General features: G+C 37.0%; 2 protein-coding genes across 5 annotated transcripts; both read right to left on the bottom strand.

The window, feature by feature from the left end:
• On the bottom strand, window positions 43-15,534 carry LOC109727228. Of its 4 annotated transcripts, XM_020257241.1 has the most exons (15): window positions 15,381-15,534; window positions 14,831-15,304; window positions 13,739-14,073; window positions 12,542-13,190; window positions 10,647-10,745; window positions 10,203-10,365; window positions 8,224-9,941; window positions 7,524-7,736; window positions 4,831-7,089; window positions 4,346-4,458; window positions 3,476-3,863; window positions 2,898-3,215; window positions 2,068-2,325; window positions 437-1,899; window positions 43-302 (listed from the first exon to the last, which is right to left on the bottom strand). In XM_020257241.1, exons 2-14 carry the CDS (start codon window positions 15,302-15,304, stop codon window positions 778-780), a joined length of 8,109 nt encoding a protein of 2,702 aa, XP_020112830.1. In that variant the 5' UTR covers window positions 15,381-15,534; the 3' UTR covers window positions 43-302; window positions 437-777. The 4 variants fall into 4 exon arrangements, with proteins under 4 accessions (XP_020112830.1, XP_020112828.1, XP_020112829.1 ...); XM_020257239.1 differs by having other exon boundaries at window positions 14,831-15,497; XM_020257240.1 differs by lacking the exon at window positions 43-302 and having other exon boundaries at window positions 310-1,899; window positions 15,381-15,510.
• Window positions 19,008-20,688, bottom strand: LOC109727649 (39S ribosomal protein L41-A, mitochondrial-like). The gene is made up of 3 exons (XM_020257817.1): window positions 20,534-20,688; window positions 19,770-19,834; window positions 19,008-19,374 (listed from the first exon to the last, which is right to left on the bottom strand). The coding sequence occupies exons 1-3, from the start codon at window positions 20,676-20,678 to the stop codon at window positions 19,294-19,296; spliced, it is 291 nt and encodes a 96-aa protein (XP_020113406.1). The 5' UTR covers window positions 20,679-20,688; the 3' UTR covers window positions 19,008-19,293.

Genomic DNA, 23,995 nt, shown 5'->3' with positions numbered 1-23,995 from the left:
GCTACTTTGTTGTTTTGTGTGTAAGCTCATCTCTTAAAAACATAACTTAAAACTGAGTTGTATATTTACTTTAAAATTTTAATCATGCTTCAATCACATCCTACATATTTCTTGCATAAATTTGAAAAAAGCTCGAATAAAATATCTGTATATCCACACGAGGGCCAAGCGTGATGATCAGCATCATGAGATGAATGTCACATTGGTTTAGGTCATATTAGCCAATAAAATATCAGGGGTTAACCACATGACGTTGTGAAAAATCTGCTAGCCATGCCTCCTCCTTTACGATTCTCAATGAACTGCCCATACAGAAAAAGGAGTTTTAAGCAGATTACAAATTAAATATAAGATACACATTGATAATAACTATCTTAATTTAGTAAAATCACACGAATAAGCTAACAAAAAAGAAAAGTTAGAAGATGCTACTCACTTTTAGTTTTTACTATAATAAGAGAGCAAACTGTTGTAGTTTACGCCATCTTTAATGTTAGGAATATATGCCTTCACCGACTTGTAGAACGCTGCTGCTGTTGTCTATCAGCCGAATTACTATTACCGCCAAGAATGACTGAATCGATTCTCTTAAAAGTCAAAATTTGCAACCACTGACCGCGTTGCGAGCAGCTGGATGAAGAAAAGAGGTCCATTCGGCCAAATCCAATAATGAACTGCGACAGTGGAGACTCTGCAATCTTCACTGGCATATATGGAGCCCATTCACTTTCCAATATTAGTGACCAAGTAAGCTCCAACATGAAAAGAGGAATGAATCTAGGCAGCCACCTGCGACTCTCTGAGCTGCCTCGACATCAGAATGGCGAGACGCAGCGAATATTGCTGGCAAAGTTTGAATGGATTCCTCAGCACCGTTATGCTTGCTTTCTTCGGACCCGACAACACGACATGAGCAATACTGAACGAATCGCCCATCTCCACTGCGAACTGCCATTCCCTCATGGATATAGCAAACCAGTCTTTCTTTACAGATACTGTGGCTTTGACCTCGATATACTCTTTGCCCTCTTCCTCGTCACCGATAATCAGATCGTAAGGTAAACCGGTCTCTCTCTCTCCATTTACCCACTTTACAGTCTCTGATCCCAGCTTTTCAGAAAAGTACTTGTAAGCTACAAATTCCCCTATTCTACCTGTTTTGCGAGACTGTTCGTCCGGAGTTGGCAAATGGAGAAAATCTCTCTCTGGAAATTCTGCTGGCTTAGAAAAGTGCTTACCTAAGCCACCCGTAGTCCCCAGGCCACTCAATACACTTCCCAGATCCAAGTTTAAAGCGATCAGGTTACCAGTAGAATCAACAGATTCCACTGAGCAAGGCTCCTCTTTAGCTGCATCACAACCTGATGTGCATGTAGGTACTGATGCTTCCTCTATGATCCAATCGCCCTCAATCTGAACTGGATCTGGAAAATCTTTAACATGGGCAGAAGTTTCTAGAGGTTTGCCGAGCTCTTTTGATGAGCCTTCACCGTTTGGTGTTGGCCCTGGGAAGGAATAAATACTATCAAAACCTGGGGCACTTTTCCAGTCAGCTGGTGGCCAACTTTTAATAATGCCTGGTCTTCTTTTAGGTGTCACAGTGTTCTGTTCACTTGGAACCGGAGGAACATGATTTGGCCCGGGATTTCTGCTATCATGAGATCTTGTCAAAGTTTGAAGGGACCAAATAGGTTCTTCATCAGGTAGCTTTGGAATATTCTGACTATTTACAATAAAAAATTCCACCTGCTCACTGGTGGCGCCAGACTCGGCCATGGTCGTAACCATGTGTAGGAAATTTGCAAAACAAAGTTCAGAAGACCCATCGAGGAAGAAACGGGAAAGCTCCAAAAACATGGAGTGTGAATCTGAACTCGATGTTGCGTATAAAGTGTTTCCCTGCAGAGAGAAGCAAGCATAAAACAACTAATATGGCACATCAAGATCATAAGCAGTTCTGTTAAGCACCTGACAAAAAGATTCGTGGTATATTAAGAATATCGAACCAACTACTAATTGTAGAAAGAGTAGTAACCAGGTAAGTTCAGATATACTTCAGTTACAAACCTGCAAAAGACAGCTGCATTCAAATCGCTTCCTTGAAGAGCTCTCATGCCCTCTCAAAGTATGTTTGTAATATAACTTCTCAACGACGACAATCTGCAGTTGGCTAAGTTTGTTGAACCCAAGTTGCTTCATGTTGAGGTATACAGCTGGATACGACTTAAAAATATAGCGCTGAGCATACGGAAGTACCCAATCTATTAGACAAACTTTTGATTTATTGTCTTCCATACCATAAATTATTGCTTCCTTTGATACGACCTGGACAAAGCAGTAATAAGAGATAAGAAGACAAATATTGCATTGGCTAACTGACTCAAAAATCTCCAAATTAACTGCAGGAGGAAAAAAGAGAAGAAAGAAACATAAATAGGGTGGTCCTGTCTCCTGCTTATCATTTCTACAGACAGCAAGATGTAAACAGCTTAACTTCATTGCTGCAGAAGTGATTTCCGTGAATCAAACATTCAAACCCAAACGGTAACAAAATGGCAAAGAAGATAAATAACATTTAGTAGTTCTACTGAAACTACAGGAACAAAATTTACTAATTTGCAGTCATATTTACAAATATATAATTGGCAAATTGCATAGTTCAAATTAATTATACTGCAGCCTTTAGTCTCTGCAGAAATACAAGATACCCAATGAAAGGCTTGTTTTATTTGATTCCAAAAGGTCAGATTTCTGCTGTCTCTATTTTTTTTTTTTTTTTTTACCCCCAAATTCAGGATTCTATAGCATTCTCAGACCTCAAGCCAATCAGCAAGATTTTTCAAGGAAAATTTTCAAGTACAACAAGATTAAACTAGCTTCCAATCAGGGATTTATACCTTCGAAAGAGCTGAGATACCTAAACTGTCCATTAGTTTGGCGACTTTTCCAGCAAGCACTTCCTTATCTTCAGTACTAAGTTCACCAAACTGTAAAAAGTCCACACCATGAGAATTCTTAAATTGCTGCTTCAATTCCTCATCATCAGCCCAGCATATGAGACCGAAAGAATGGTGGAGAGAGACCCATTTATCCTGCAAAGTTGGGAGTATTGCGCTTTCCCATTTCTGAAGTATCTCTTTCAAATATAAGATATCTTCAGACTTTGCTATTCCAGAATTTAGGTCATCAGCCCATCGAACTAGCACGCGAAAAAACTACAACAGAACGAAAGAGGAACAAAAATTGTTAAATCCCACAATCTTTGTAAAGACAGACAATAACAGATACAAATGATGAACTCGCAGAAAAAGAAATTTTCCAACCATATGAAGAAAATGGTTACAATCTAGAAAATCCCTGAAAACATCATAGTTTGCACTACACAAACCATCGATTTATTAAAATATCCTGCACTTTATCCCCGACAAAAGAATAATAAACAAAGCACAAATTAGAGGCCTGAAAAAGAACTTACTGAATAAGCTGCTTGTGAAGGCAATGCAACACTTGATAACTGTTGTAATATATCAACATAGCTACAAAATGGAGGAACATCAGGCACAACGCAAACTTTTACAAAAAATTCATGAAGGCTTGGATACACTGCTGCCAACATCTTAGACAGAAAGCAACTAGTCTTTTCTACTGTGCTATATTTCTTTGCCATATCAAAACAACCAGTAGGATCATGCCAGTACACGTCTTTCGGAGTCAGGAATGCACCAGAAACAACTTCATTGGATGGAGCACCAAGAAATGGAACAAAGATGAAAGCACTTGATAAGAACTGCAAATTCATATTCACCTTTGAAACGGCAACGCTGTTTGAGATAAAGGTGTAGAGGTTCGACATCTGTAAGATACTGAAACAAGGACATGAAACTCAATTCAATCAAATTGTAATGGAAACATTAACAAGTAAATAGAGAACACTTCATTTAATAAGTGTAATTAAAATCCAAATTAATGAGATACTCCCCAGAGGCATGCATAAAACATCCAAAAGAGCGAAATATGCATCTAGCAACTTCAGACAAGAAAAATGTCATTTAGCATAAGTCAGAGTTAAACAACTAAACTTAGACAAGTTTCTCAATCTTTGATTTTCCTCAACACTAAATTCCAAAATTCTACGATCTAAATCATACAGATTTTACAATTGCACAAAACTCTTATCTCATAAACTCTTACTAATAGCATTTTTAGGAGGCTCTGCTAAATAGCAAGTGCAATTGTGGAGGATATACAAGTCTTAAGCAGCAGAGCAAATCAGCAGCAGGAAGAACTTAAATTTTGATAAATTTTTTTTTTAAAAAAAAAAAAATATATATATATATATATATACCTTGCACGAAAAGGACCTTTAGAAATACTCCAAGAATTGAGAATTATCAAAGCATCATCTGGTAATACTTGTGTTTTCAGTCCAACGTCATTCAAAAACAATTTGCTACTCACCTGCACAATAAAGATCAGCAAACTGAGATCTAAGATAGCCTAGAAGCTTTGTTTAAAATCTAGGAGCTACAAGTGGCAAATGGACTAGATATAAGGATTCATTCCAAAATCACATCATAACCGCTAGAAACTTTAAGAAAGAAGATTAAGAAGTCTAGGTAGAAAGTTTAGTAGTCATGGCAAAAGGAGAAACACATAGATCAGGTTAATATGATCATTTAGTCCTAAAAAGCTCTTGGCCTTCCGATGCATACACAAATGCTGCTCCAACACCCATTTAAACCATGATGGATCAGGTTCTCCAGGGTGCCAAAAAAAAATAAATTATCACAATAGTCAACAATCACAAGAATTTTGTAACAATGGACTAACCTTTGGAACAGCATATGGTGCCATGTTTCCTAAAAGAGAGCGTACACTTTCACAATCATAATACAAATCTTTCGCATAGTGAAGCTCCTCATCCATACTAGACCCTATCCACCTCATTTTGCATATACTCTTAAGAAGTGAAGACTCAATGGTACCCTTGTCCTCACTATCTACTGAAGTAATACAAATTCTAGCATAAGCACTATAACAATCATCCCAGAATTTATCAAGGACCTCAAGAAGATAAATAGAAATTTTCCGATATTTCTTTGAAGAAAAGAGAGACAGCATGTTAACCAGCTCAGGTGACTCCCAATCATTAACGACAGATGCTGATGTGGAAAGATCACAGTCAGAAGTGCAAATGACATCAGAAGCCCTTTTTTCAACACGGATTACTTGAACAAAATCAGTGACACCCAGTTCCTGGAAGAATTCCCTCCACCTTGTTGAACCAAATGGTAATGACCGAGTACTAGGATGCTTCAAATAGGCAACATCAAGTTCAATCCATTTAATATCCAAAGCACCAACTAGCTTTGCTATATTAATGGGATTTCCATATTCTTTACCAAAGTGTATTGGTTCATCACTTGGGCACTTGTATCCATGATTTGTTAACAAAGTAGGTTTTCTGCGAAGTTCTGAGATGATGTCTGGTTTTTCAGTATGGCAACTTGCACAGGGACTTTGGAAGTGAAGCATAATGAATGATAAATATTCAATCATCACACTCTGGTCCTCATTTTTAGTGCGTATATCCTCAGATAAGGCCACTAAGATCTGACTCATTATAATTTCATGAGCAGATAACTTTTGCACACCAACTTTATGCAGAATCTCCATTAGTTTGTCCACTCTAATCTCTTCCATTGTATATGTATCAGTTGTAGCCACTGCTGAGAGGAGGAGAGGACTAATAATTCGAAGTTTGGCATACAATCCAGGGAAATCTTTGACACTATGTTTACCTTCAAGTCCAATAGACAAAACATCACAAGGTAACCATATAGGGCCATCAGAAACAGAGCTATATGAGCCATCTGAAAGTGGAATGAACGGAATTTTTCTGAGACAAGATATAATATCACTTTCCAAACTAGTATATGAAGATATATTCCCAGAGGAGTAGGCTAAAAGTGTTGAGTGAAGCGTAACAAGCCAAGCAGACAGCCAATCCAGACCCATTGACTTAATGCCACCATCAATGCAACATATAGATAGCATGATATCAGATAAAATTTTGGGTCCATAATCCTGAATACCAAGGTTTTTGGCTAATGAGTCAGATAAAATGACATCCTTACTTAGAAAGCCAATCCCGAGGTGTTTCTCAAGTAAGCTATCAGATAACAGCATGCGTGCCTGCGGATCCCAACCTCTGAGAACACTGCATGGATGAACCCATTTTAAATCTGGAGAATCTAAAACCAAGCAGCTTGTTGCACGTAACTTGGAGATTATCATGTGAGGAAGCTGAGAGAAAAATCCATGAACTTCCCCCACAAGCGGAACAAAGCTCATAAAGGCTGTGATAGCTTTTCCTGGGTTCTTCTGGAAACAAGGGAGAGCACAGAAGGATTCTTCTGCACCAACAAAGAGAGAAGGGAGTTGGGATAACAACCACTGGTTCCACGCACTGTCCCCATCTACTTCTTCTCTTGAAGAAGGTAAAACAAAATCTCCTTGAATAATAAATTTTAAACCGTAATTTCTCAAAGGAAGAAAAGCAAAAACCGGCTGTTGAGTAAGATGAGGCCGATACTCACCATTGTCAGATTCCTGAAGAGTGAAGGCCATGTCAATTTCTGTAGTTTGCACATCATGGCGGATGATACTACACTCTAGCGTCTTCTTTACTACCAACCAAGTCATTGTCTTATTGCCATGAGAAACTTTAACAATGCCATTACCAAGAGAGATTCTTCTCATAACCAGAATTGAATCATTAAGCAAATTCTTGAACTTGATACATTGAAGGCGATGAAGGAAGAGTAACAAAGAAGGATGGAGATCAGAAAACATTGATATGATGGAACGTATGCCTGTGCCATCAAGAAATTTAGCTCTGAACGGAAGTAAAATACAGGTGTTCCAAGAGGGGTGATCACTTTGGTAATCCTCAGCAGATAACAACCTACTAAACAAGCTGATGTCACAAGGTGAAACTGTAGTTGGCAAAACAAAACCAATTTGACCTTCAGTTATATCAAACTTGATATGAAAGCCCCTAGAATGAATCTCTGGAGCGTCGGTCACCTGCAGATGATTAATGTCAATCAGAGAATTTCACTAACTTAGAAAGGTGAATACCCAGAGAGCGAAAAAAAAAAAATGGTGTCCAGCGAGTGTATGTCGCAAGCAACTGACAAACTGTACATATATACACCAATAACAGTGTTAACCTAGATCATTGCACAATTAACTAGATCACAATATTCTTTTATAAGTTCTAGCTTTCCCATCTAAAATATATAATTGCATACTAACTGTATAATTTAAAAGATTGTTATATTTGACATCAATGTAAGGACGGATATTACTTGTACACGCAAGCAAAATTTCGCAATTTATCTTGCACATAAACATTTTGTGATGATTAGGCTACCTGAATTGCAAACGTCAGCTGGATTAAGTGACAAGTCATTTATGGATTTAATAAAATAAGACAGGACAATTTTGCTGAAGCATACCCGAAAGACCGATTTGAATCCAATGCCTTTGTGACCGATGTATCCCGCATTTGATCCTTTCTTTGTTGAGTTTCCTATGTCACAAAGTGCTCTGATATTTTGAGCAGAGAATCCCTGTTCATTATTTAAGACAACAATACCAGCCTCCTGAAGAATGAATACTAATGTTGGCTCCACATCTTCCGCATAAATATTGTCGTCAGCATTTTGTACCTGATGTAAAATAGAAGAGGGTCACAAAATGTCAACGGTAATCTTATTTTCACAAAACTTAGTATTTAAGTAAAACACCACAGAATTTAAGATGAAGCACATGAAAAGCAAAATCGACGAGGAAACAATGATGATAGGTTTTGCAAGGTACTCCTACCACATCAATTGATTCAAAAAGCATACACAGGATATGAGCAACAATATAGATATGACCTAATATTTCTAGCTCAAACAAAATAAAGATTACTTCCAAGCCAAACAGGACTTTCTAAACAATAGACAGAAAGGTAATAATATTATATCACAAATCAAGGAGATGGGTTGGACCTAAAAAAATATAATCACTTAGGCAATAGAAGGACATGGATAATGTGTATCCACACAATTGATAGATATCACACTAGCGAAAGAAAATATACAATGCAAAGGGAAAATTTTCAGTTATGAGATAAGCAGTAATAAGTTGTTGAAAGGTGATATAGCTCACAAGCTCAAGAAGAAGATGTGAATCCTGAGAATATAGCTCCTGTGAGAGACAATGAAGTGCTCTACCAAGGCGAGCATGCTGCTTCTTCAGCAAGCAGTTCTCAGAATAGGTAAGATTTGGGTCTAAACCAAATTCTTCACGTCTAATGGACTCGATTATCATATTCGCCTCTTCGAGATTCTTATCTTCCAACATGCTAGGTATATCAATAGCTGCTCTAGTAACAATTCTTCCACCAACATCAAATGCTTCATTGTGCCCATCAGCTAAAGAGGAATCTGTTTTCCTTCTCCTTCTTCCTATGACCTCACTGGAAGATTCATAGTTCTGACCTGTCAGAAACGAATGAACTGAGACACTAGAAACAACTGATGTTTTATTTAACTCCATGTCAGATGAAGAAGACAAAGAAGCGTCTTGCTTCCTGATTAAATCGGCAACTGCTGTTGAACTGAACTCATAGTAATCGTTGATCCATTCCGTTATTCCTAGTGATAATCCAATGTCATGAAGCATGGAACGTTGGTATGTACCACTACTCTCAGTTAGTAGAGCCAAATAAGCATTTTTCGCAAAAGGTTTAAGTCCTGCAAGCAGTATCTCTGCAGCAAAACTCAAGAATTCTGAAGGTAAGTGGCTGAGACATTCAAGTATAAACCTTGCCACTGAGCTAACAGCATTATCGATTTCTGATAAATTCTTGCGCAAGCTCCCATTTGCATTTATTAAATCTGGTGGATCATTTGAGCTATTTATTATCACATCAGTTGCTCGCTGGGCATAGCACTTAAGAAGGGATAGTGGCACATTCTTGGTGCCATTGTACAAGTATAAGATGGATAATAATTTGACTGCTACCTGGAATGAAGAGCGCTGAATAAAAGCTTCTAAAAACTGATCAACAGTGACCGAAGAATCAACCTTAATGAACTTCCCATCCCTTGTTGCTATACACGCTAACTCTCTAACATGGACTTTGTTCAGCAACCATTCTAAGAGTGAACCAAGTGAGGGAGCATATACAGCATCCCAATGTGACCAGAACATTAAATCTGACAACATTGGTGCCTTAAGCAAGCAGTCAATTGCTTCTTGTGAGGTGACTTCTCTACCAGAATAAGATTGGCCATTGACTTCACAGTTTAAATCTGCAACTTCTAACGTAGGTATATCATAGCATTCTGATGAATTACCTATCCATTTTTTCCCTAACAAGGTGACGGAGAAAAGAACATTATTTGGCTTTTCGCTTTCTTTCTGCACTCTAATATAATCGCAAAGGCATTTCTCACATTCATCTCCCACCAGATGGAAACTTAATGTTGGGAATTGCTTCTGGAAAAGCTTTAATATATCATTGTTAGCAACAACACCATCGCCTAACCAGTTGGTCTCAGCTTGTGAGAGAAAAACGCAAAGCTGTTTCTGAAGCATGGAGACTTCCAAAGAAGATGGACTACCAAGTCTCCTACTTATAGAAATAGATAACGAGAATGGTAGTCTAGAAGCATACTTCTCCAAAAACACAAGGAAGTTTCCATAACCAAGAGAACTAAATTGCTTGATAGAAAATTGATTTGCCACCCACATCTCGCAATCATGAAACTTCTCTAAGGACAGCAGTTTGTGCTCCAAATGTGAGTCTTTTTCTCTTGGGATTAAATTATTACACTCAAAATAGTCAGAAACTTTGGTGATGATATCATCAACTGTGACACCTGCAAGATATTGTAAAATATATACTAAGTTGCCCATGAAACTTCAGAAGACTAAGCGAATTAAACATCTTCCTCAAATTAACAACATAGTTCATCTAAAATTTGTCAAAGAAATGCAACAGCATGAGAAATGAGAAATAAGAAACTTAGGTCCTTAACTCTCTTAAGAAACTTTTACTCTCACATTAGAAGAAAGCTGAGGAGATTTTGGCAATAAACACTGGGAAGAAGAACCAAAACACTTACAGTAACCAAGTTTACCTGTGCTCTCCAAAGTATCATAGGTAGTATTTTCATTAGTCGGAGGGCTGATTTCTATCAGCTTAGAAGAGGTCGCTGAACTTGGATTAGTTAATCCAGTTTCGCCAAAATTTTGGAAGGCATCATAAAGACTATTCAACATTCCACTTTTCATGGCCATAACCTGCAGGATTTTATGCATGAAACAAAAAGAACGTGTAAATATTGTCAAAATCATGAGCAAACAAACACACTAATGTGCACATGCACACGCGCCAGCGCTCACGCACCCACGCAGATCCCTAAAAGTATTTTATTTTGCCAGCCGAATGAAAATGCTTACAGAACAGAACAATTACCAGAAAATTCATGTCATCAAGGAAAAATAAAATCACTACAAACTAATGATAAAATTTGCCAAGTACATGAACCAAAAAACCTAAAGTAGCAAAGAGCACAACTCACAGCAACATTAAGCAATCCAATGCCAGGGTACGACGAGAAAGACTTTTTCTTCCTTTTTCCAGGAGTTTCTGTATAGAACTTCAGCATCAGATCAAGGACCTGCAATGCCAGCATATATTAAGGACACGGTAGATATAGAAATCAAATTTCATATTTATTCAACATCTCTGGCCGAATGATTGAATGGTCACAAAATTTGTAATTTTCGAGGCGTTTGCTCGTTTAACGATGTAAAGAAATCCCAAATCAGTTGGATTTTTGTTAGAAATTATTTTAACTATTTAAAACAAGATCTACACTCTTGATCTTGAGTAGAAGAATCCTACCATCACCTTTTGGAAGATATTTAATCATTTTTATACAAAAGAACAACATTAGAAAAATATGAAATTTGATTTCTTGAAACTTCAATTCATCTAGACAATGTTCACAGTGCCGATCTTCGAGGCTCCATCATCGGAAATAATTAGTAGCAATGGAGAATACTATTGGTAGCAAATGAGTTCCATTGCCACTAATTTGTTTTCGATTATGAAGTCTCCAAATCGACTATTGGCACCGTTGAACATGATCTATACCACTTGAAGTATCTAGAAACCAAATTTTAAATCTGTTCGACATCATTGGCCTAATGACCAAAGGGTGGAAAAGTTTATAATTTTAATGGTTGATATGAGACGTTTGCTTGTTTAACGGTGCAAACAAATCCAAATTAATTGAATTTTGGTTACAAAATTCTTTAAAATATTTAAAATAAGATCTATACTCTTGATCTTTTGATAGTATATATATAGTGTTTACTATCCACTTTTTCATCATAGGATTATTACTATTCTACTTACCATCACTAAACCCTAGGCATCAAATGGTAAAAAAATTGGTAGGAAACACTATTTTAATACTATTAATAGCATTCTAGTAACCCCCCCCCCTCTCTCTCTCTCTCTATATATATATATCCCCAAGCCCTAAATTGTGCATATATATATATATATATATAGAAAGAGCGTGAGAGAGAGAACGAGAGAGTTCGGCTACTATACTTTTATGAGTACGATCGACTTCGTACTCATAAGTTATTTTTGATGCTAGAGCACCCGAATCGACAATCGATACTGTTAAATATAATTTAGACCACATAACATTCTAGAAATCGAATTTCACAATTTTTTAACATCATATATCTTATGATCAAAATGCCTCAAAATTGACAATTTTAACGAACTGGTACGGGGGTTTTCTAGTTTAACGGTGTAAAATAATCAAAATCAGTTGAAACTTTGATTAAAAAAAAAAACTTTATTCACTATCTAGATGAGATCAATAACTCCGATTTTAAATTGAATAACCTGGTTCTCTATTTTTAGGGGGTTGTTCTATTTTGACAGTCATTTTATACTCGCCTGATGGTCTCTATTATAATTTTGAAAATTATAAAACTCAGTTTCTAGGTAATTCAAGTGCTCTTAATCATATTTAAAGGTGTGAGTTATCGATTCGAAAACTATATCATCGAAAAAAAAACTTATGAATACGAAGGCCTCCGTACTCAAAAGAGTATAGCAGCATTACTCTCCCTCTCTCTTTATATATATATATATACATATATAGAGAGAGAGAGACAGGAAAAGAGGATGTGTTAGACCTTCAAAACTAATAAATGGACCACCTTAAGATCCAAAGGCATGGTAAAAATGCAAATACCAACTATAACAAACAATAATATGAATTTCTGAAAACTTGTCAAATGCTCCATAGACCATCCTAAGGAGAAGTTAACAAAACAAAGAAATTTTGTCCATCTCTTATAAATAAGATAGAGACACAGAGTTGAGTTGAGCTCTAAATTCAGTTATATCCAGAACACACTTTTTTTAAAAGCTCGTAATGCATACCTTAGCAACAGAATGTTCACGGCATGCTTCTTTCCAGGTTGCTACAAATGTCTCCATTTTATCCTTTGTGATAGTAAAACCATACAATTTTCCCTGATCATCAAGTTCAACTTGTTCCTTTTTGGCGACTTTGCATAATCGACCAGAGTTGTCCCTCTCTTCCTCAGATTTCCTTTTCCTTCTCTTTCCAGAGGAAGTTTTAATACTACTCCCCATTAACTTACGATTCGCAGGAGCTGCTTTTTTATTTGCTTCAGCTTTCAACCCAAGCCGAACCATCTCTTCCGTCGTCGATGGATAAGGACAGCTACTTACACGTTTATCTCTTTCCTTGTTAGAAAAGGTACTCGGATGCTGGCAGTGAGTGGCATTATCACCCCCATCATCACTACTGTCGTCGTAGTCAGGCTCATCATCCGTAGAATCAAAGCGGATGTGTTTAGAACCAAAATCACCCCATGTAGAAGAAAATGATTTGACACGTTTAGTCATAAAATCAAACCTGTTGTCAAGAATTTGCTTTTCCACATGAAAACGCTTATCTTCTGACAAATCAGTATCTCCACTGTAGTAAGTATATTGCTTCACTGAGTCCTTGAGAGCATTGGCTTTGGTTCTCTTGGCCTGGCGAATATACGAAATATGCAACCTGCGAAAAAAAAAAAATTTGCCACTAGTGAAAAAGTGAATTCCACCACAAAAATAATGTCAAGGACGGTAAAGTGCAAAGGAACTTCGATTAACGAATATGAACTGCTTAATGTGATGACTCCAACTAGAAATTGATATATGTAAGAAACAATAATGTAATGAATATGTTAAGTATGCTAACTATGGTGGTGAAAATAATGAGAGAAAGAACCTACCAGTAATAACTACAAAATGCTTTTGACATCTACCATGGCTATAATTTGCTAACTTTTATCAAAATTTCCACACTGAATTTTAATCAACTTTTTTCAAAATTTCAACACTGAATTTTAAATGGGTGTCACCCTGGCAAAGCAAGCAACTATTATTAAGAAGCACAACATTTTTTTTTTGACAAAAATTTCCTCGATGAAAGTGGTCCAAAAATAAGAAGAAGAAAGAAGAACAAGAAGAAGAAGAAGAAGAAGAAGAAAAGGCCTTTCCTTTTTGGGCATCCTTTTGGTTATAGTGGAGATTACAACAGCATTTAGTAGATAACTTACGTACCCCAAACTCTGAATCCGCACACCAAGCTTCTCCTTTTTTGCAACAGACTTCTCTTTAGCAACAAAATCCAAAAACTCCTCCACATTAATCTTCGTCTTGGACTTGCTCATAAAGGTGTGCAAAAACCCAATAATTTCCTCAGTACTTATTTTGAACACCTCCACTGACTCCGAATTAACTGAAAAGTAATGCACAACAAGTGGGTAGCAGGAAAGAGGTCCCAACCTGAGCTCATCAAACCGCTGAATGCCCTCATTCTTGCATATCTCGGCCTCCAAGTCATATAGTGATGTGATTTGATGTGCCGCAACAAAGCAGTGTATGAAAGTATTCACCTGGAAGTAAATGAAAAGGAGGAAAAAGACATAATCTCCAGTAGCCACTGAATCTTTCCCATGTATCTAACTTTAAAGGCTATGCATGTACAATCGTATTCTACCCTATCGTATGGCCCTGATGTTTGACCCTAGCAAAATCAATGAAGACGGGCTGATGGAAGGAAGTAATGTTTTGTACTAACCAAAGTCCGTTTCCCATATTGTTACAAGAGCAGTTCTGACACTACAATTGAAATCAGGGTCAAAATTCAGGAACTAGTTCTGTGATCAAACTAAATTTTTCTTTGTTAATTAAGGAAAAGAATAATCTAAAACATTCACTGCTGGATAATCAACCGAAAGAAACATTACATTTTACAGCAGCCAAGTTTATCAATTTTCTTTTGTTTTAATAATATCAAGAATGTAGAATCTTGAGCACAAAATAATTTCTCTGCCCGGCTTCTTTTATTTCCACTATCATGTTAGAACAAGTAGATTTATTTCCATTAACATGTTAGAACAGGCAGATTTATTTTGATTACCCCAAGTATCTTTTCTGCGAATAATGACCCATCATTGAATTAAATCGACATGAATACCACCCATTACCCTCCCCTTCTTTCGCATACCAGATATTTGTTTTGTTTAAAATACATATTCTTGCTGTTGGTGAAACCAAAAGCTCAAAATATGAGAAGTTTCAACATATGTAAAAAGTGAATCAAAAGCACAATATGATCGATTGCGATATTAAGAAACTTCAAGTAGATACCTTTCCCTCCTTCGCAAAAAGCTCGCGAATACGCCGGACATCCTGAAGCTGAAACCCTAGCGAGCTCCAAGAATCGGCCTTCAGTGAGGCAAGAACCGCCTGCGACACCTTCCACGCCGACACGGTCTCTCCGGCCGAGAGGAGATCCTCGTGAGCCTTCGCCGCGGCGGCCTCGGCCCTCTCCAGCAGAGCTTGCTGGGCGGCGCTGGGCGTGGGACCAGGGTTTTGGGTGATGAAGGAATTGGCGTGGATGGGGAAACTAGGGTTTTGGAGGTGGTGCTGGGGGAGGTTGGTAGGGTTTACGTGGTACTGGAGATTGGGGACGAAGGGGAGATTGAGGTTATGGAGAGTAGGATTGATGGTGGTAGGAAAGAAGCTTCCCCCACCGCCGCGAGGAGGAGCAGCGCCACCGCCTCCGCCTCCGCCACCTCCGCCGCCGCGGCCGTACCGTGGCCGTGGCGGACGATGTTGCATCTGCCAGTAGAGAGTAGGTTAGGGAGGAGCCGAGTGGTTGAGTGATAAATAAAAAGGGGAGCTTAGAAGGCTTAACTTGCAAGGTGGGCACCCGAGAGTGACCAGCCGGAGAGACGAGTCGGCGGTCGAGCGGAAACCCTAGGCTGGGGATGGGTGTTGGCGATGGAGGAGTAGAAGCGGACAAGTCCTGTGAGGCGTGAGCGGGATGGACGCCACAAGGAGGCTTCTCAGCTCAGTGGATCGGGTTGATGGCACGGGAGCATCCGACCTGTTAGACAGTTAGTTGGACTCGAGTACCCGAGGAGGGTCCCTGTTGTATCAGGCCCACGGCCCCACATTCTGGATCTATAATTTTAATTTCAGTTTAGCCTAGGAATTCATTTTTTTTATTTTTAGGGTTGCACGAGATATCTATCTATTTAATCTATCTATTTATTTAATTTATTTAATTGAACTACATTAAAGGAGATTTGGGGGACCTTAGAGTGACACGTGTCCCCCCAACCCTCCTCTTCTCTCTCCTTCTATACACACACACACACACACACACACACACATATATATATATATATATATATATATATATATATAAAAAAAAAAAAATATATATATATATATATATNTTTATTTTGAGGGTCTAATCCGCGAAGAGGCGGCTCTCATGCAGGTTTTCTGTAAAACATAGAAATCATCAAATCCTGTTTTTTGGGATTAGCTCCGAGATGCGCTCATGTAAAGTTCAAATACACGAGCATCAATTTCTTGATACCCTTTTTTACGTGGGAAACAAATATGGGTCTCTAAATAAATAATAGCTAATAATTTCTATTATTCCACTGGACGAAAAAGAGTAAACTTTAAGCCACCGTTTGGTTGGGGCCTTGGGGGTTAAGGAATGGAATAACCCCTTAACCCCCAATTTATACTCAAACACCATTCTTAAGGGGTGGGGTTAGTAAACCCCACCCCAAACCGGGTTAGTGGGGTTTACTAACCCCACTCCCCCTCCCAACTTTAACTCCGCACGCATTCCGAGCCCTCACATTTTTCTTCTTTATCAATCATTAACCCCACTCCCCCTCCCAACTTTAACCCCGCACGCATCCCGAGTCCTTACCTTTTTCTTCTTTATCAATCATTATCTTCTTATCCCACCTACTCCAACCAAACACTTTTTTTCACTATCCTAGACTAACTCCAACCTCCAACCAAATACAAAAAAATTTTAACACCATTTTAACCCTGAACTTAATCCTATCCCTGGAATAGCTACTTTTTCTTAATCCCGAACCAAACGGTGGCTAAAGGATAAATTTAAAAGTTGTTAACCGATGGTCCTGCCGCAAGTGGCAAAGACTTAATTCTTAGTTAAAAAAAAAAAAAAAAAATCACTGACGCTGTGATCATAATGATTATATTTGATCTCCAACGTAGGTGATCGTTACTTTGAACATATACCAAGCTACTGGAAGGAAAATCAGAACAAATCATTTGGATTTAAGAAGATTATTCTGTCGTGATTGAAAATTCTCAAGCCCAGGCGGCAAAACAAATATTTGCATTCTACATTGAAGAGCCTTTGTACTAAGAATTCCCCAGCAACCTACTAAAAGAAAATTGCAAAAGATAAATAAGTATACTAATCTTATAATGAGGCTGTAATACTCTCAAAAGAACATGAACAGTGCATGCTTCTAACTTTTAGCTTTTGCCTGTCTAGAATTTACTATTTGATGGTGGATATACTTGCATGAATTCAGAGGATAAAAAATTGGTAATATGTATTATTCATGAGCTTTTGATAGCACCCAATGTGGACTCACTAATCTGAAAGCCTTTACGTGACCATAAGAACCTTCACAAGTCTAATTAACAATTGTTAACCTTCACAAGTCTAATTGACGGTTGTTTGAACTTGAATAATTTATTACAGAAAAACAACAGAGTCGGAGTTCATCAGATGCTATGTCCCAGACGTGTAAGATATTCCGTTTCCGCCATAACAGAGAATACATTCTCAAAATCGAATATATGAGCTCTAATCTCTCTAGCGAAACGAGGCATCGGTGCCACAAAATTAACCACACTTCTACTTAGCTGGTTCGGTGGATTCCGCAGTGGTGGAGGATGCGGTGACGTCCCTTGCACACTGCGACACGTACGGCTTCAGCTGTGGCAGTTTTCACATAATAATATATCAGTAAAAGTGATGGAAAAAAAAAAACTAGATGAATTTTAAGAATCAAACTAGTTCTAATTATTAAAAATAAAAAGGGCACACAAATTTAATTAATTTCGTATAGAGGTGATCATATTTTTTTGACAAATCAAGTCATACAGATCCCATTTATATCTATTGTTTGCATGCAAATTGATAGAAGAGAGAAATGNATATTTTTTTTTACAATTTTTTTTATTGGTTTTCTTAAATTATTTTGATAGATTTATCTCAAATTCTTTTCATATAAATTTTATAAAATAAATTATTGTATAAATTTACTTTGCGCATAATTATTTTTATATAATTTTTTATTTAATTAATAGTTAGACTTATAAAACTATATAAAAATATTAAAAAATATATAATTTATTATAAAAAATAATTTTATATCCGCAGCATCGCGCTGGTAATTCACTAGTATAATATAAGAGGCAGATGTAACCTAGATGGAATCAATGAATAATATTATTTGATTTTCTTTCTCAACTTCTTCTTTATCTCCCTCCACCTCTGTTTCTCTCATCTACTCTTTCCTTACTCTTCCTCAGATCCCGACTCTCTTTCATCTCTTCTTATTCATACTTCTTATCTGGAACTGCACTATTTGGAGTCGGATCAAAACCATCATCCTCGACGCCGTCCTCGTCTCAGCGAAATCTCATCACCGACGGGTTGCGCCGAGTCAGGTACGTAAGTCAGGTACGTAACCGACGATACATGGAGGAGAACGGCGCACGGGCGAAGGTCGGTTTCAAAGGAGAAAAGGTATGTGTGTGTGTATTTATATATTCTCTGTTGCCCGTTGGCAGAGGAAACGTCGTACTAATTTTATTTTGAGGGTCTAATCCGCGAAGAGGCGGCTCTCATGCAGGTTTTCTCTAAAACATTAGAATGCATCAAATCCTTTTTTTGGGATTAGCTCCCAGATACGCTCATGTAAAGTTCAAATACACGAGCATCAATTTCTTGATACCCGTTTTCTACGTGGGAAACAAATATGGATCTCTAAATAAATAATAGATAATTTCTCTTATTCCACTAAATGAAAAAGAGTAAACTTAAAAGGATAAATTTAAAAGCCGCTAACTAATCGTCCTAACGCAAGTGATAAAGGCTCGATTGTTGGTTACAAAAAAAAAAAAAAGTCACTGTTGTTGTGATCATAATGATTATTTGATCTCGAACGCAGGTGATGGCTACTTTGAACATATACCAAGCTACTGGAAGGAAAATCGCAACAAATCATTTGGATTTAAAAGAAAATTGCAAAAGATAATAAGTATACTAATCTTATAATGAGGCTGTAATACTCTCAAAAGAACAGTGCATGCTTCTAAGTTTCAGCTTTTGCCTGTCTGGAATTTACTATTTGATGGTGATATGCTTGCATGAATTCGGAGGATAAAAAATTGGTAATATGTGTATTATTCATGTGCTTTTGACAGCACCCAAGGTGGACTCACTAATCTAAAAGCCTTTACATGACCATAAGAACCTTCACAAGTCTAATTAACAGTTCTTAACCTTCACAATTCGCAAGTCTAATTAACAGTTCTTAACCTTCACAAGTCTAATTAATGGTTGTTTGAACTTCTTGAATAATTTATTACAGAAAAACGAAAGAGTCGGAGTTCATCAGACGCTATGTCCCAGATCTGTAAGATATTCCTTTTCCACCATAACGGAGAATACATTCTCAAAATCGAATATCTGAGCTCTAATCTCTCTAGCGAAACGAGACATCGGTGCCACAAAATTAACCACACTTCTACTTAGCCGGTTCGGTGGATTCTGCAGTGGTGGAGGATGCGGTGACGTCCCTTGCACACTGCGACACGTACGGCTTCAGCTGTGGCAGTTTTCACATAATAATATATCAGTAAAAGTGATGAAAAAAAAAAAAAAAACTACATGAATTTTAAGAATCAAACTAGTGCTAATTATTAAAAATAAAAAGGGCACACAAATTTAGTTAATTTCGTACAGAGGTGATCATATTTTTTTTTTGACAAATCAAGTCATACAGATCCCATTTATATTTCTTGTTTGCATGCAAATTGATAGAAGAGAGAAATGATATAGTACCCCCAAGATAGGCAGCTATGCAACAATCAGTATATCAACAACATCAAAATAAACGGCAAAAAGAAAACCAGTCTACAATATCGCAGTGAAGATTTATTATTGGCATGAAAACTGATATAAGAAAGGAATGATACTACTGCTGTGGATTTCAACTAGTACCTTAAAGTCGGTCAAATCTGGGACGACATAACGTGGCAACTTTTCATCCATCACAACATATCCACCTGTAACAGATCAGTGATCGACTATAGGAATCACAAAGAATATCAAAAGAATGGTTCTAATAAAGAAAAAACCTGTCCGGACTTTCTCAATTCAAAAGGGACAACAAACTCTGAAATGAATCCATAATTTCCAAAAGTGTTGTATATTTTATATTTGGAATGGCAAATTTGTAGCTAACTTATCAAGCCAATTGGATTGGGAGGTTGCTGAGTACTAGTATATCCTTATTAAGGGACTATTAACGATTCCCATCAACAATTGAATTGAGAATATATTCTAACCAATAATAATCTAGTATTCATACCACCTAAGAATTTATAATGATTCCACTACTACACTAACACCTTTTACAATTACTAACTTTAGTTCAATGGTAATGATTTGAACATTTTCAATAAAAAATATGGAGGGTTACAGGAATACTACAAACCATAATCCAAGCGAGCCCTAAAAGGAATCTTAAATCTAATTACCAACAGTTTCAATGGACGTTTGCTAACACTGTACATAAAATAATAGCATGATCCACTTTACATAAAATAATATCATGATCCACCAGCAAATAAATGATCTGGCGAAGAAATTTTTCCGCAGTCTCGAATTCAATTAATCAGAAATTCCCATAATAGTAAATCATGACAACAAAAGATGAAAACAGTGACACTGTAATCAGTGAAAATTAGTAGGGTAGACAGAACCTTTGCGAGTATGGAAACCGGTAGGCTTGCAGTTTTTCCCCTTGTAATAATCTCGAGGCCCTCTTTTTGAAGATAATATATTAAGTGACGACGTTCGCTTCCTACGCATTGCCCTACCTAATCCTATGATCAATCCCAACGGCATTTTCTGATTCCTAACAGAGCAAAAGGGGGTAAAAAAAAGAAGCGGAAAAATAGAGGGACAAAACAAGAAATTAAGTTTAAGACAAATGCAGACAAAACTAAAAATTTATCTCCCCCCACACACACAAAAAAAAGGGAAGCTAATTTTCATAACAAAAGATTAAGCTACATATTCAAAGTTCAAAAGATCAACAATGGCAACCACAGTTATACAATACGCTTGGCTAAGAAATTCGTTGTATTCACCATTTTACAATTGATTGTTGATAGGAATGCTAATATTTATGCCTGTACTTACACAGATTATTACACTAACTTTTTTTTTTTTTTGCTGCACCTTGAAAGAATGACCGTGGTCCAAGACACATAATATAAATGATAATTAACATGCTTTTCAATGCAATCCAATAATGTAACTAGCTAGATACAGTGAATTGACTCTAAATTAAGTTCATTGAAATTCGGCTTAGGAAGCATTTCTCTAGATGTAGTGAGTTGACAAAAATTGCAGTACCATGGACAACAGGTAAGAATTTTCACAGTAGGGTGTCAAACAGATACAAATTAAACCCATTCAATCCGCAATAAGCTCACAAACATGTTCATATGCTACTTGATCGAAATGCTCAAGTATGTAGCCAAGTATATGTCTAAACCAAAGCAATAATAACAACAATAACAACAACATGGAATCGAAACTCATTAACACTGGATAACGATAAAAAGCCAACTACAGAGAAGCAGGAGAGCACGAGCAAACCAATACAAATCCCCAAACCTAATAGTACAATAGCATAACATTATCACGTCGTGCAATTAACATATAACTCCTCTTTCGCAAGTAAAGAAATAATTTACTATACATATTTCATTACATCTCTCAAATGAGGCAATGAGTGAGAAAAAAAGGAGAGGAAAAGTACCTATGAGAGAGAGAGAGAGAGCACTTGCGGGGGCGGCGACGGGAAGGGATGGCGAAGGAGAGGGCCGGGGAAGAAGCAGAGGTTGCAGTTAGGGTTCGGTAGGGTTTAGATGTGGACCATGTGGTTCAGGTAATTTTGCAGGAAGGCCCCTCAAAAGTTTTCTGTCTCTTTATGGAATATGGACCGCAGGAAAAATATGTTAATGGTCCCTATTTATACGAATATTTCATGTTGCTTTCTATGCTTTTCATTTGCGTACTCACAAGATCTTGAACGTTTAAAACAATACTACTTTTTTGTGGTAACATAGCATGTTAAATCATATTTTGATTAAAATAAAATAATTTAGACATTTGTTAAAGTATTGGGACAACTTTTTAAATAAAAAGTACACCAAAAAGATTGGAGGTGGTGTCCCCAACTCCACAAGTTTTAATATGAGATTTTGAAGTAAATATGGATCGAAAATTTTAGGGCTAATAACAATATACCTAGTGACAATGAAGTATTTAGATTAATGACATCTGAAAAAATGAAATAAAACTATTAAAAAAAAAAAAAGAGGATCATGAGCTTGTTTTTGAAAGCAGCTTCTTCACCAAAATCATTCAATTTCTTGCCCTTTCAAAAGCAAGAGTGATTACTTAGGAAAATAAACTGTTCTAATTGTTAAGCCAAACAAGTACGGTAGATGAGTGGGCTGGGCAAATTTGTAGCTAACTTATCAAGCCAATTGGATTGGGAGGTTGCTGAGTACTAGTATATCCTTATTAAGGGACTATTAATGATTCCCATCAACAATTGAATTGAGAATATCTTCTAACCAATAATAATCTAGTATTCATACCACCTAAGAATCTATAATGATTCCACTACTACACTAACACCTTTTACAATTACTAACTTTAGTTCAATGGTAATGATTTGAACATTTTCAATAGAAAATATGGAGGGTTACAGGAATACTACAAACCATAATCCAAGCGAGCCCTAAAAGGAATCTTAAATCTAATTACCAACAGTTTCAATGGACGTTTGCTAACACTGTATATAAAATAATAGCACGATCCACTTTACATAAAATAATATCATGATCCACCAGCAAATAAATGATCTGGCTAAGAAATTTTTCCGCAGTCTCGAATTCAATTAATCAGAAATTCCCATAATAGTAAATCATGACAACAAAAGATGAAAACAGTGACACTGTAATCAGTGAAAATTAGTAGGGTAGACGGAACCTTTGCGAGTGTGGAAACCGGTAGGCTTGCAGTTTTTCCCCTTATAATAATCTCAAGGCCCTCTTTTTGAAGATAATATATTAAGTGACGACGTTCGCTTCCTACGCATTGCCTTACCTAATCCTATGATCAATCCCAACGGCATTTTCTGATTCCTAACAGAGCAAAGGGGGGGTGAAAAAAAGAAGCGGAAAAACAGAGGGACAAAACAAGAAATTAAGTTTAAGACAAATGCAGACAAAACTAAAAATTTATCTCCCCCCACACACACACAAAAAAAGGAAAGCTAATTTTCATAGCAAAAGATTAAGCTACATATTCAATGTTCAAAAGATCAACAATGGCAACCACAGTTATACAATACGTTTGGCTAAGAAATTCGTTGTATTCACCATTTTACAATTGATTGTTGATAGGAATGCTAATATTTATGCCTGTACTTACACAGATTATTACACTAACTTCTTTTTTTTTTTGCTGCACCTTGAAAGAATGACCGTGGTCCAAGACACATAATATAAATGATAATTAACATGCTTTTCAATGCAATCCAATAATGTAACTAGCTAGATACAGTGAATTGACTCTAAATTAAGTTCATTGAAGTTCGGCTTAGGAAGCATTTCTCTAGATGTAGTGAGTTGACAAAAATTGCAGTACCATGGACAACAGGTAAGAATTTTCACAGTAGGGTGTCAAACAGATACAAATTAAACCCATTCAATCCGCAATAAGCTCACAAACATGTTCATATGCTACTTGATCGAAATGCTCAAGTATGTAGCCAAGTATATGTCTAAACCAAAGCAATAATAACAACAATAACAACAACATGGAATCGAAACTCATTAACACTGGATAACGATAAAAAGCCAACTACAGAGAAGCAGGAGAGCACGAGCAAACCAATACAAATCCCCAAACCTAATAGTACAATAGCATAACATTATCACGTCGTGCAATTAACATATAACTCCTCTTTCGCAAGTAAAGAAATAATTTACTATACATATTTCATTATATCTCTCAAATGAGGCGATGAGTGAGGGAAAAAGGATTGGAAAAGTACCTATGAGAGAGAGAGAGAGAGAGAAAGAGAGAGCACTTGCGGGGGCGGCGACGGGGAGGGACGGCGAAGGAGAGGGCCGGGGAAG

The sequence above is a fragment of the Ananas comosus genome, linkage group 22, assembly GCF_001540865.1.
Source record: "Ananas comosus cultivar F153 linkage group 22, ASM154086v1, whole genome shotgun sequence".
In the NCBI taxonomy this organism is placed as follows: domain Eukaryota; kingdom Viridiplantae; phylum Streptophyta; class Magnoliopsida; order Poales; family Bromeliaceae; genus Ananas; species Ananas comosus.
This window is presented reverse-complemented; position numbering and strand designations above follow the sequence as displayed.